The 14079-nt window shown below is 35.7% G+C and overlaps 2 protein-coding genes across 3 annotated transcripts in view; both read right to left on the bottom strand.

Moving 5' to 3' along the window:
• POLE2 (DNA polymerase epsilon 2, accessory subunit) overlaps positions 1-14079 on the bottom strand; it is a 29013-nt gene that overhangs the window by 4802 nt on the left and 10132 nt on the right. For both annotated transcript variants that reach the window (XM_061157427.1, XM_061157428.1), the window contains exons 6-17: positions 13674-13748; positions 10785-10868; positions 10143-10199; positions 9921-9969; positions 8449-8517; positions 5437-5613; positions 4787-4876; positions 4559-4613; positions 3817-3876; positions 3653-3730; positions 1889-1997; positions 896-1072 (exon numbers count right to left, since the gene is read on the bottom strand). In XM_061157427.1, the coding sequence (XP_061013410.1) occupies positions 896-1072; positions 1889-1997; positions 3653-3730; positions 3817-3876; positions 4559-4613; positions 4787-4876; positions 5437-5613; positions 8449-8517; positions 9921-9969; positions 10143-10199; positions 10785-10868; positions 13674-13748 (1080 nt within the window). The remainder of the gene's footprint in view (positions 1-895; positions 1073-1888; positions 1998-3652; positions 3731-3816; positions 3877-4558; positions 4614-4786; positions 4877-5436; positions 5614-8448; positions 8518-9920; positions 9970-10142; positions 10200-10784; positions 10869-13673; positions 13749-14079) is intronic.
• On the bottom strand, positions 11667-12189 carry LOC133066399 (cytochrome b-c1 complex subunit 7-like). Its single transcript, XM_061157433.1, has one exon. It carries the CDS (start codon positions 12148-12150, stop codon positions 11815-11817), a length of 336 nt encoding a protein of 111 aa, XP_061013416.1. The 5' UTR covers positions 12151-12189; the 3' UTR covers positions 11667-11814.

Raw genomic sequence — 14079 nt, 5'->3', positions numbered from 1 at the left:
CCAGGGTCAGTTCTGTCCCCTAGAGACATTTGGCAAATACCTGAGGACACTGTCGATTGTTAAACCTGGGGGCTGCTACTGGCATCTAATGGGTGGAAGTCAGGGATGCTACTAAACACCCTGAAATGAACAGGACAGTGCCCCAAAACAGAATTATCTGGTTCAAAATGTCGATAGTTCTGTGGTTGAGGAAGCTAGACACAATAAATGTGTAAGAAAAGCAGTAAGGATGATGTTTCTAAAAGTGACCTAGATTTAAAAAAAAAAGAACCAAAAAATTAAAGTCTAAAATTTGTAAGAATCAAGGAAACATACATATTAAAAATCACCAGTGAAGATACTTGATATAAATAGCAACATTTATGCAGCATTTAAGCCCCAAGTTAAAAAAGTCAATTATATTTTTACAGAAATTCAGAAGCAACTTCAGGATTCTGAAGCATTTCAAGGTTCTGCATAAAAATGAAATATTAAAGTGTGTCCCAGTAAGAATCTCAACATTCATCAGGCTTAGATTTTGGAGACCTGGACAATTTCTAAAAAAAAAAAAAAAAAAAAAAAATCACCCTCAATGAACAAGTACCATTAATATGTGTACAGAGAGCAGGATACATGCTCTGAAAGTAATTTCCAGAAAGGAATCCCAAGGCAAGTTACTTTGAAGGGGAAAATACTTATTTGGATTTATAATGGTGCCTTTTTTTTTTTAAGACTAAGTCACATTACTTTATAGTCACATGTTCTTTTGAAAATTTAAGAACTTTCTCTTTATACCAAATTAATTCTGTTATTTCATTGATAGTATGTTTTTACTCCAACAGTAACTGACTAAACATAAAGAAGTAACACTCTAATCTTGACAAATTATGATACATAATGTTAACTACATTCTTACAGGGTTTATGCAGAGGCATTCGGTATTGGTCAAAGTAAAAGGATCATATTTGTCTGCGATGACAAGCAGGTCAGGCACAGGGTACACCCTCAGAGCATAGTCATACGCCCAATACACTGGGCAGACATAAAGAGGGAGAGGAGTCAGGTGTCCTTGGGATAAGACAGTCTTTACAAACTACAAAAGAACAACACAAAACAAACTTCAGTGCATTTGTAAAAGCTAAAAGAGCAACAGAGGATTTCAAATTAAATACCGATTACCAAAGAGACAGAAAATTTGAGAAACATTTGGGAAAACTGAATCCCAGAGCTTTGGGAACACTGATATGAAATTATCCTGTATTTTAGGAGAAATTAATGAGTTTTCATTTAATACTATAAAAGCTACTTCCCCAAAGAGTCATTTTGGAGCAGTTATATTTTTAGCTGTACAATAAACTCATTTCCTAATTCTGTTCATTTAAAAATAATTCCACAGCTTGGGTAATGCCAAGAATATATACTTGACCTACATACACATTAAAGGTTATAAAATACATACTAAAAATGCTGTATATGATCTATTTCCATACTTCCAAATGAGGATACATGTAACCAGTGATTGAAAGCTGTATGTCAGGGAATCTCGATAAACACCACATCTTCCTAATGTGGGCATATCATAGGAAATATTTAATAAACATGATTAAAAACACATTTTCTTTAAATATATGTAAAAGTACAATGTAAGATTTGTGAGTTCTAAAGACAAAATGGGAAGCTCCAAAGAAATTTCCTGCTTGTTCTGGGCTTTCTTCTGTCTATTAGGGGATACCTCAATAAGAAAACTGAGAAACACTGATTTAGGGAACCAAAATTACCTTACTGACAAAAGTGTGTTGAAATTATTTTGAACTATAAACAAAAAACAAAAGGGCAACTGACTAAGTGACTTAAAATTTTATATAAAGTCACATGTAAGATATCTTAACAAAGAAGATGTTTAACTTACATGATTAGGAATATCCAAATTGCTACTGGGAAAACGGACGCAGTTTCTGCACATTTTATTCACTAAGTCTTCACGAAAGACAATAATTTCTTGTGTACAATACTGAATTCTGAAATGAAAATGGTAGTTGAATGTGACTTCCGCCGAAAAAAATATAATGTAATTTTAAAGGCAAGATATTTTATGATACATCCCTACTTCAAATTCAACCATAATCTATTCATCCATGCATTTGACAGTAATTTATTGAGCTCTCAATATGTGTCTAGCATTACTCTAGGGATGAGTGAACAAAACAAAAAGACCCCAACCCCAAAGCAGTTCATTCTACTGGGGGTGGGCGTTCAAAGACGATAAACAACAGATATGAAAACTAATAGTATGTTGAGAGATGATTAAGTGTATGGCAAAAAGAAAAAGACTAACAGGGATCATGTGCAGGAAGGGAAGGTCAAAGGCTGGAGTATTATATAGGAGGACCGGAACAGGTGGGACTCATCATGAAGTCTGATCTGAGCACAGAGTTGAAGGAAGTGAGATTCATGCAGACATGCAGAGGCAGGCGGAGGGGACAGGCAGGCAGAGGCCCTAGGATGAACCATGCCTGGCACATCTGAAGAACAAAAGGGGGCTGGAGTGGCTGGACTAAAAGAGGAGGAGAAGAAATCACAGAGGAAACGGGGCCAGGTCTCGCAGGGCCATGACCACCATTGCATAGGATATGGGCTGTTACCAAATAAAACGATGGGTCCATCTTTCTGAATCTGTAAGGGCAGATCCACCTTCTGGTTTAAAGGATCACGCTGACATGGTTGAGGGCCGACTACGGAGGAGCAGGAGTAGAAGCTAGAGACCAGTGAGGAGGCTATTACAGTAGTCAAGGCTAGAGAAGATGGTAGAGGGTCATAGAGGGGGAGGTATAGAGAGATGGCCAGATTCTGGATATAAATGTTTAAAGTCCTCCTTCAGATTTTTGAAGGACTTTCTAAAACCCTGCATGTGAGGAGAAACCCCAAAGGTTGGCCTGAATGAATGGAAGGATAAAGGTGTCATGAACTACAATGAGGAAAGCTACAGGACAGGGTGGGGCTGATGGGGGAAGAAGATTAGCAGTTCGGTTTGAAGTTGTTTATTAGACATCCACGGGGAGGTGATGTGTAGGCAACTGAATTGTGCATCTGGAGTCAGGGAGAAGGTTTGAGGTGGAGATATCAACGTGGGACTTGTCAGTACATAGAGGATATTTAAAGCTCATGGACTGGATAAAGTCACTGAAGGAGTGAATGTAGGTAGAAAAGAGAGGGAACCAAAGACTGAAAGCATTCCCTCCATAAGAACCTATGGTCACCGTGGCACATACAGTAAATGCGTAATCCTTCCATCCTTCCATTGTAACTTTTCTTAAAGGATGTATAATCGGAATATCTATTTTAAAATCTCCATCCATTAAGTTTCTAAATTCAATGTTAGTGAATTATTATATATATATATATATATAAATATAATATATATATAGTGAATTATTATATATATTAATATAATATATACAATATACACAATATATATATTGTGTATATATATAATATATACAATATATACAATATAAACAATATATTAAAGTATTGTTAAAGTTTTGAGAAACCTAAAATAAAGAGAAATTCTCTTTTTACTCCATGACAATCAAAATCTAGACAAATTTTAAGAAATAGGTTAATTTTTAAATGAAAGGTAAGAAAAAACACGATATAAAATATTAATATTTACCTGCAAGGATTAGTAGTAAAAACTGAAAATGGTACTCTTTGCCTGAATTCATTAGTGATGCTTTCAGCAAATGGTGGCCTATAAATACAATTAAGGTGATACAGTATGTATTTTTTAGTTGACAGAGTTTTCTTTACTGTTGCAAATATCTGAATAAAACTTACCTTGGTAAGATGGAACCAAATCCAGGATCCTCTGGGCCAGGTACAAACACAAAACGACTACTGTAGCAAAATTCAACATAAATCACTCTAAAAATATTATCATACCACTACCCAATAGTCTAAAACCAAGTTATCACCTTTAATTAAATTATAAAATTTTTAAATTAAATTTCATACATTTTAATAAATGAACTAATAAAATTCTCTAGATCAATATCATTCAATAGATCTTTTTTACAATGATGGACATGTTCTATATCTGTACTGCCTAATTACTGAGTACCTGAACTGTGGCTAGTGTGACTGAATTTTTTTTTTTAGTTTTTTAATTTTAGGCTGCACTGCCAGGTTTATAGGGTTCTTTTAGTTCCCTGACCAGGGATCGAAACTGGACCCCTCCTCAGTGAAAGCACAGAGTCCTAACCACTGGACCACCAGGGAATTCCTTTAAATGATATAGCTTTAAATTTAAAGAGATCCATGCTGCCAGCGACTATCATATTGAACAGTATAGTTCTAGACCCTTAGAGTAATAATGTCACCAAGAAATTTGGATTATGGTTGAAATTATTACTCTTCCATTTAATACTTTCCAATATATTATTGTGACAGAAGGATAATTTTATCTCCCAGCTATACTAATTTTCTCAACTTTTTCTTCCACTCACTCCTTAAATTAGGATTTATTTTTGTTTCTCAAATAACCCTTTAAATGAAAAAATATAGCAACAGAAATCATTACCTTTGATGAATATTTGGGTATTCACATATTATATCTGCCAAAGTTTTTAGGGAATCTAAAATTTTAAAGGGATATTGAATTTAATTGGCATATGATATACATAAATCAAATTTTATTTGATCAGATAGAACTCTATATATTATGAATAAATTTAAATTAATATAGATTATTTCTTATCAACTTAGTTTATATAAATGTAGGAACACTTATTAAATAGATCCTCAATACCTTTCAAAGCTTGAACTTGATTTTTTCCATATGGTGCAGATGAAAAATTACCACACAGAATAAAGCAGGTTGGAGGTGCTGGTGAGTAACCTAAAAATAAAAGAATAAATGAACATCACTTTTCTGGTCTAGAAATCATATTAAAATCTTTTAGCCATGAGCTTTTTTTTTTAGCCATGAGTTTTTAATAATAAAACCTTACTGTCTAAAAGCAATACCTTATTTTAGTAACAACTTATTATAAAAAATAGTAATAATAGTGCCCATTTATTGAGCACTTATTTTGTGCCAGGCCCTGCAAAGGCTTGATTAGTCCTCACAACATCTCTCTAAACTGAGAAAGAGATTAAGTAACCTGCCCAAAGTATTAGGCTGCAGTTTAAACCCAGTTCTGTCAAACTCCAAAGCCTAAGCTGTTATCCACTCTTGTACTGTTTTAGGACTAATTCATATTTATCATGAACACACACATACAGTTATTTTTCAAATGTAAAAATGTAACTCTTTAAGATAACTCATTTAAAATATTTCACGGCTGAATCAACTTTTTTAACAAAAATAGACTACTCAAAAAGATACATTTTTTTAAAAAGAATTTCGTTTTAAGACATGAGCTCTCATAAAAAAGAATAGAAAAAAATGACACCTACCAGAAAACATGATGTGAAGTTTTTCCAATACTTCTACTTGGTCCAACCAAACATCAGATATAAACACAAACATGGCATCTTTATTCTCATCCTCTAGTTGTTTTAGTTTTGCAGAAGTCTTCACAGATGTATTAGAAGGCCCTCCGAAAAAATTAATATTTCCATAGTATGCCCTAGGTAATTATAACACAATTATTACCTTCTATCCTATATTCTATTGAAGATATTTTTCTGCTAATTCTACAAATTAAGCTTCTGTCTATCTAATGAGGTTATTTTCCCATCAATGTAAATTGTACCATGAAAATGTATTATCTGTATCACTTAAAAAGCAAACAAGTTTATTTAAACATTCTAAAATGAGAAAGGAAGCAACACTGAGGCAGTAAACAAAGTAAGATAAGTAAACTATATCTGGACCTTTTAAAACTTACTAAAGCAAATATTAAAATAAATCATAATTTCCTTATATAGTTGAAAGTAGGAGACATAGGTACTCAATTTGAATAATAACTAATAAAAGTCTCAAAAAAAAGTGCTAGCCATTTGACTAAGCAATTTCACTTCTAGATATCTGTTCTAAGAATTTAAGGATGTCTACAAAGACTTATCTATATCCCAGAACTGTGAAAATCTGCAAGGAACACTAAAGCTTGCGCCAAACGGAAACTGGAGTGATCTGCACTCCCAGCCTCCACTGCTCTTGCCACCTACCCTTCACCGGCCGCCGTTCTACAGTCCTCAGTTTAAATGTTGAATTCTGTCCCAGAGAACTGCCCCTTGAGGATCCCAACAGAGGTCAGACTTCCCCACTACACACACTTGGAGGACCCTGCACTTCTCTTTCACAGAACTCATCAAATTTGTAATTAGCAAATTACTGTAATGTGACGTGTAATGGTGACGTGTAATGTCTATCTCCCTAATCCAACACCTAGCAGAGTCTGGCAATATAGTATGTGCTTAAAGTACATTGCTGAATGTCACAAACCATGTAATAAATTTCATGGTAATGGAAAATGTTGACTGAATATTATTAAATGATGAAGCAGGTTACAAAGCATTGTACAGTATGTATTCATTTTCAGCATCCAAAAAAAGTGAATAGATATAGAACCTGTATATTCTTATTAAGTCACTGTAATTATATCCTATAAAGTCACTGCAAACACTGCCTTAGGGAATACTGAACCTTTCTCTTAAGGAAAATGTGTACTGGTATCAGACAGATTGTAATATTAAATCATTAAAAAAAAACCTCATCTTGGTAGATTCTTTGGTATCTTGGTATTTTTCTTTATCTTACAAAAGAGAAAGCAAGGTTCAGATTTAGAAGTGTTAAGTGACGTGCCTGAGGCCATCCCAATAACAGGTGACAGTGTTAGGTTTTAATCTTGCAGCTATCAGAGGAATGAAATAAGATGATACAGATGATTTCAGTTATATACCCAAACATAAACCAGAACATTACAAACAGAAATACCTATTAGGCTGATTCTTGAGAAATTAAAGCTTAAAAAAGCCTCAGTAACATCCTCCATCCTTGGTTCATGGAATGTAAGGTACAAAGACAGGAGCAAGAGGAAGGCTGTTTTCCCAAGAAATGATCTAGGAATTCTAGGAACTTTAACAATGCATCAGGCTCAGAAAACATAAGTCACATGTCTTGTACCAGTGAAAGAGAGCAACATGGCAATGGAATCTCAGCAAATCTGTACTTTAATTTAGAGAAAGTGGGACAATTTAAATAGAAGATTATTTGAGACATTACAAAGATGAATGCTTGGCTAAACTGAAACAAATGGTAACACTCAAGGCCAGCTTCCTTGATTATACCTCTCATTCGGAAGAGTAATTTTGAGGCCTGTATGAAACTATAACACCAAGACAACAGCAATTATGCTTTCAATATAGCCCCAAGAAACCCTACCATGATATAAGCCTAGCCACAAACTAGCACTAAAAGCACTCACTTAAAAGTAAACTGGCTTGATGCGGGCTTGTATTCTCTGTGGTATGACCAGCACTTTACCCTGGATTTACTTCACCAAGAAGAAGATGCACAGCAAAAGCTGCCTGCCAGTGACTCCCCTCCAGCAAACGTGGCCTTAGCACCTGATTTATAACAGCAGACTGGACCTAAAATCTTAATCATCAGACTTCTTGAAATCATCACCATCATCATGGAATCTCAGGATCAGAATGCAACTACTTTAATTACCCCAGATGCCTAGAGGCTCCAGGAAGCTAATACTAAATATCAAAGCAGCAGCCAGCTGAGGCTGACTAGGTGTGAATGAGGGTGCATACATTTATCCCGCCCACAGTGAGCCATCACTGAAGATGTTCCAGGAGAGAATTCAGGTGCAAAGCACTGCCAGAGCTGACTGTTCAAGATAACTCAGAAATCTCCTAATTGTCAAATATTGAACACTAATTCAAAATATGCTTAAACACCTCCAAGGGGAAACAAGAAATGTCTATAGACTACATTCAACCCACAGGCCACCAGCTACAACTTTCACACCATTATTCAGCCTCTGTCAAATTCCTTGAGTGACAGGGAATTCACTCCTCTCAGAGAAGGTCCTTTTGGAACCCCTCTAATATTATAATGATTTTGCACATATTAAATAACTATATAATCTGCCTCTTATAGCTTTTACTCAGTAAAATACAAAAATAAGAACTTTATATTAACATGGGAATTATATTCTTCTGTTTTCCTATCTCTTGTCTCAGTCCTATAGATAAATAAGACCAATGGATTGGAAATCTTTCCCAGTGAGAGCCAAATACAAAGATGCTATTGCAACCAGTCTGGAGTCAACCCCCTAGTTTTCAGTTTCACATAAAGTCCAGTCTTTTAACTCTCATTTTCCACTGCTCTTCACCTTCTAACACAAAGTCTGAGGACTTGTAATAATTGACATGTGATATACTATCTTACATTTATTACTGCCAGTATTCTAAAATTTCTATAGAGCTTAAGTGAAACATTTTTATACCTAGTAGTACTAGAGGGTTCAGTGGGTGGAAATCCAAAGGCATTGACATGAAACACCTGATCTTCAAACCAACCTGAAAAACAGATAAGTAACAAATCACTTTTATTTGTCCAATTTTCTTGTTTGAAAGGACAAAACTGTGGCACATAAAGCAGTAATGCTAGGCCATCGTTTAATCCCCGGTCAACTAACTACAGAATTCACCAGTCCCACTGAACTACAGAACAGTTTCAGGTTCAGACAGTCTCAGTTCTTTTTTTGTTTTTTATTTTTGGCCACACCATGTGACTTGCAAGATCTTAGTTCCCTGACCAAGGATGGAACCTGGGGCCATGAAGTGAACGTGCCGAGTGCTAACCACTGGACCACCAGAGAATTCCTGATAGTCCCAGATCTATTAAAAAAAAAAAGTCATGAAACTGTAATAGATTTAGAAGTAAAACTTTTCCCTTTCTTATTTCACAGTACATGTTAGAGTACAGATAGATAAGGTACACAGATAAAAATGTTTCTTTTTTTTAACATTTATTTTTTATTGGAGTATAATTATATAACAAAGTGTACAACAGAGTAAGTCAGCTAAATGTATCCATATATCCACTCTCTCTCAAGCCTCCCTCCCCCTCCTCTAGGACATCCCAGAGCTTCAAGCTGAGCTCCCTGTGCTACACAGGAGCTTCTCACAGCTATCTGTTTTACACATGGTAATGTATCTATGTCAATCCTGCTCTCCCAAGCGGTCCCACCCTCCCCTTTCCCCCTGTATCCACAAGGCCATTCTCTACATCTGCATAAAAATGTCTCATTTTATGACTCTACGTGCAATCTTTTTTTCTTTTAACTTCACTGAGATATAACTCACACGTCATACAACCCTTTAAAAGTGTATACCTCAGGACTTCCCTGGTGGCCCAGTGGTTAAGAAGCCGCCTTGAAATGCAGGGAACACAGGTTTGATCGCTGGTCTGGCAAGATTCCCACATGCTGCAGGGCAACTAAGCTCCTTTGCCATAACTACTGAGCCTGCTCTCTAGAGCCGGGAGCCGCAACTACTGAAGCCCGCACACCCTAGAGCCCATGCTCTGCAACAGGAGAAGCCACCACAATGAGAAGCCTATGACTCACAACTAAAGAGTATCCCCCACTTGCCACAACTAGAGAAAGCCCACCCATGGCAACAAAGACCCAGCGCAGCCAAAAATAAGTAAATCAATAAAAATAAATTAAAAGTGCATACCTCAGTAGCTTTTAGTCTATTCACAAGTTGTACAACCATCAGTACTAATTTCAGAATATTTTCATCATCCCAGAAGGAAACCCTGTGCCCACTAGAAGTCTGAGAGTTACATAATGTCAAAAGTATGCTCTGATAATCAATATTCCCCTGAGTTACACTGTTAATGTATTTTAACCAATGTAGAAAGGGTTTTACTGTAGAATGATTAGGACAGGGGGAAAAAAAAAATACTAACTTACCCTCTGCTAAGACAAAGCATGATTCTGTATATAAACCACTATGGAACTGGTATACAGTAGTTAAGGAAAATAATTCTATTTCTGTGGTTGAGGTGGTGATAAAGTCAATATACATTTTGGAAGTTACACTAAGTATCCAAATAGGTAAATGTGAAAATGATATATAATCAATTTCCCCAATTCATTTAACACAGATTTTAAAAAAATAAAAGTGAAGGATATAGCTTTACTGAGATCCAGTTGTATTGTTCCTGTAGGGTCTTCCAGAAAAAATTTTCCCTAAAAAAAATTAAAAGAAATATGTCCACATTTATGTAAAAATGAATACTATGGTAAAATAATTAAGATACTGACAATTTTGACAACAGAATATAGTAGAGAGTACCATGGATTTTTTAAAAAATTAATAATTCCAAGTCTAGGCTTTTCCATCACTTAATTGAGACTCAGAGTCCTCAGAGGTATCAAACAATGACTACTGCTGATCAAGAGATGGCAGCAGGGACATTTGCTGGCTGCCACAAGAGGGACCTCACCAGGTGCCTTCAACTAAGATAGCCAACAGCATCTCCCAGGGAGCAGGATGTGGTCTGCAGCTTTGAATGCTTAGAAACTGAGACGTCAACCAGAGACTACTGGGGAACTAATTTCAGGCTATGCAAACTGGTGGCTTGTCTAAGACACTCTTTTCTGATGTCTACTCAGGAAACCAAATGCAAATGAAAAAGTTACTTGGTAACTGAAGTAGCTGCTTTCAAAGAAGAATACCTTCCAGTGCCCTCTGTAAAAATGCTGAATTTAACTGACATTTCATCAGTCTGAAGGCTGAAAATAAAGGATGGATACTTATCAAGTTTCACTTACCTCTTTTAACTGGGTTATCATCCCAAGAACAATCACATCTCCGATTTTGCTTGTACTGCCCAATAGGGTTTCTATTGTCTTCAGCTAAAATAAACAAAAGAAACTCTTAAGGACTGAAAATATGTTCCTTTAAGAGACCAATCTTTTTTTTATAAAAATAAGTAAATTTTGAGTGCACGTTGCAGTATTTACATCTATTTTACAGTAGAAAATCAAAACTTAGAAAATATAATTTTATCCTACAAAAAGCTAAAATAGAAACTGATGATGTCTTGGAAGAATTATGCCTAAAAAAACACCATGTCAACACAGGCCCTTACCAATGACTGAAGTTTCATACCCTATTATTTTGAATAATGATAAGTATATTTATCTTTAAAATATAGAAGAATATGAATTTTGTCAGTCTCTTCAGCACCTGTAAATTAGTGGGCTATTTAAAAAGTTATATTCTACTCTTACTTTATTTAGTATTTTGAAAGTCTGTCATTATTACTTATAGTCTCAATTTGATCATTATATTTTTACCAGAAAGTTAAACGTAGTAGTAATTGGGGCACTATTTTAAAGAAATCGTTTCAGACCCTTTTCTATACATATAATCCTAACAATATATTAATACACACATACATAATTTATAAACACATACCCATACAGTTTGTTTTATTTGCAAAGATGAAATATTATTTGTATTATTCTTCAACTTAACTTTTTAAGTTTAATACATCTTAGACATTGTTGCATTTAACTATATTTAGATACACTTAATTCTTATTAATGGATAGAAATATCTATAGTATATATACAACAATATACCAAACAACTTAAAGGACATAATCACAACATCCCATAATAATCACATTAACATATGATACTGAAGTTCTATTTATTTTTTTTTTAACAGTAATTATGATATTTATTTAAAGTAATACATTTACAGCCCAAATAGTTCTACATTGTACACTTCAGGTTTAACCAACTTCATAAAAATACTTGAGAACAGCTGTACCCACAGATTTAGACTACTAAATTATTTCTTTGCCCATTTCTCTCTCTCTTTTCTTTCCCGAATAACCTCTTCCAGATACGGTTCAAGGTAGAATTTATCCTCCTCATGTTTTGTCCACTGCTCTTTAGGCAGGATCTGCTGCCTCATGCTGAGGTCCAGCGCTCTCTTAATGCGAAACACTCTGTCGTTATACAGGTTCTCAGGAAGCCTTCTTATGGCTTCTTTTACATCGTCATTCTCATGTATTGTGTCATCTCGCATTAAGCCCAGTTTATTGAACCCGGCAGCGTTGTAATACCATTTTCGAATACCCTCCAGCCACCTGCTTGATGCTGAAACAGCTGGCCGGCCCGCCATGTTGACCTGACACCTGAAGTTCTCTTTAAAAACATGAACCTCAAGTGACACAAGAATACAATGTTCATTTTTAACAGTTTTTAAAAAATGAAATACTTGGGAATAAATCTGAAGAAAAGACATGTATCCTAAAAACTTGATTAGGTAAAGATTTCTTAGAAATAATACTAAAAATATGAGCCATGAAAAAAAAAACATAAGCTAGACTTCAACATAATTAAGAACTTAAGTATTTCAAAAAGACTGTTGAGAGAATAAAAAGACAACTTACAGACTGGGAAAAATATTGCAATTCACAATCAGTAAATAAAGCAACACAGGAGTACAAAGCTATAACAAAGTGAGGATACCATATTTGTAGTTTGCAAAGATAGAATACCATACAGGGACTATAAATGGGGATTCAAATAACATACCAACAGGGATACAAAGTTAAACAGCCTGGAAAGATAACAAGAACAATAAATTATTTAGCTAAGTCTTAACGTTACTTTGGCAAAGAGGAAAGGTGAAATAATGCTTCTGGGCTGTAGGTATCTGAGTTGCTATAGGAAACCTAATATATATGAGAAAATGCATAGATAATCATTGGTAGAGAAATAATAAATAATGTCAATTTCCACAACTTATTTTTTTCTGATAGCAGAACTATCAAACACTATAAATGTTTTCTCCTCATGGTGCTGCCATCAAACATTAATTTAAGCATCATCTAGTATTATTGTTTTAGTATCTATCAGACTGCTCATCATTATGAATTCTGATCTAACATGGTAGAGAAGTGAATGCACCTGAGCAGAGCCTGGGCTCTTCAGAAGTTATGTGGGAACTCATAGAAACGGTGGGGCCTAGCCCGAAGGCACTAAGGAGTGTCCCCCACAGGGTTCCATGTGCTGAAGCAGGGAACAAAGCCACCGACACACTGACAGTAACCAGGTATGTGGCTGCAACAAAAGTGACGGTGCTGTCTGGTAACCGCTTCCTGAAATAGAACAGCAGAAGGAACACACGCTCTCCCTCTCCCTAGACGACGCCGTGGCCTGTCTGTGCCCTCTCATGCATTCTGTACATGTGGTTTCTTCAGCGCCTTCAGCACAGTTTTCACTCCAACTGATGTAACATGTCTCGGCTGAACAAGTGTGTGGTGGTCACTAGATGGCTGGACTGGGCAAAGAGCAGGATTTCAGAGTGGGAGTGAGGGCAAGATGGGTAATGGTGAGGGTTGGTCAGAAAGTCAGCAAATGGACCAGGAGGACTAGGGTTCTGTCCTGGTGGTGAGAGACTATCTGGGGGTTACCAGCATCTCAGGGCCTGCCCCAAAGAAGGAAGTAGATGATTCTGTTAGAGATTTGTAGCACCCAGGACACAAGGCATGGACTTTGCCAAGAGGGGGCACATGCAGGTCAGTTAGCGAAACAGTTATCAGTGGTTCATTTGCATTTAAAATTCAATAAATTAGAATTAAGCAACAAATATTAAGCTTGTACACTTACACCCCTAAATAATAAGGATAACGTTCTAACCTGGAATTTGCTTCCACTTTCATCAGGGTGAGAACCTATCACTGGAGGAGTAAATAATTCATGTCTGTGGGTTCTCTAGGAAAAAGAAAAATTCACATGAATTACTGAGGCAAACCTTTGAAACAGAGTGCTGTTCATTAAAATAGCACCCTGACAAACCATTGTTCTTAAATTAACATTACTATTATTTATTCTCAACAAATTTGAAAACTCACATACTTTAAAGTACAAATATCTCATCTCATGCAATTTAAAAAAAACTTTTAAGGCTTTTTTAAAAAGGTCTATTGTGTACCTGGCAGTAATGTGCCCTGGGCTGATATGAAATGACAAACTAAAGCTGTCATCCTCAGAGGCAGGGGGAGTGAGAAAGAAGTGTCAATAGGTCACAATACAACCAAGGACC

This window comes from Dama dama, chromosome 12 (assembly GCF_033118175.1).
Source record: "Dama dama isolate Ldn47 chromosome 12, ASM3311817v1, whole genome shotgun sequence".
NCBI lineage: Eukaryota > Metazoa > Chordata > Mammalia > Artiodactyla > Cervidae > Dama > Dama dama.
Note: the sequence above shows the minus strand (reverse complement) of the source record. Positions and strands in the feature narration are given on the sequence as shown.

Excerpts from the sequence above, each read along its gene's own strand:
- LOC133066399 (XM_061157433.1), bottom strand. The coding sequence starts at position 12,150 with ATGGCGGGCCGGCCAGCTGTTTCAGCATCAAGCAGGTGGCTGGAGGGT.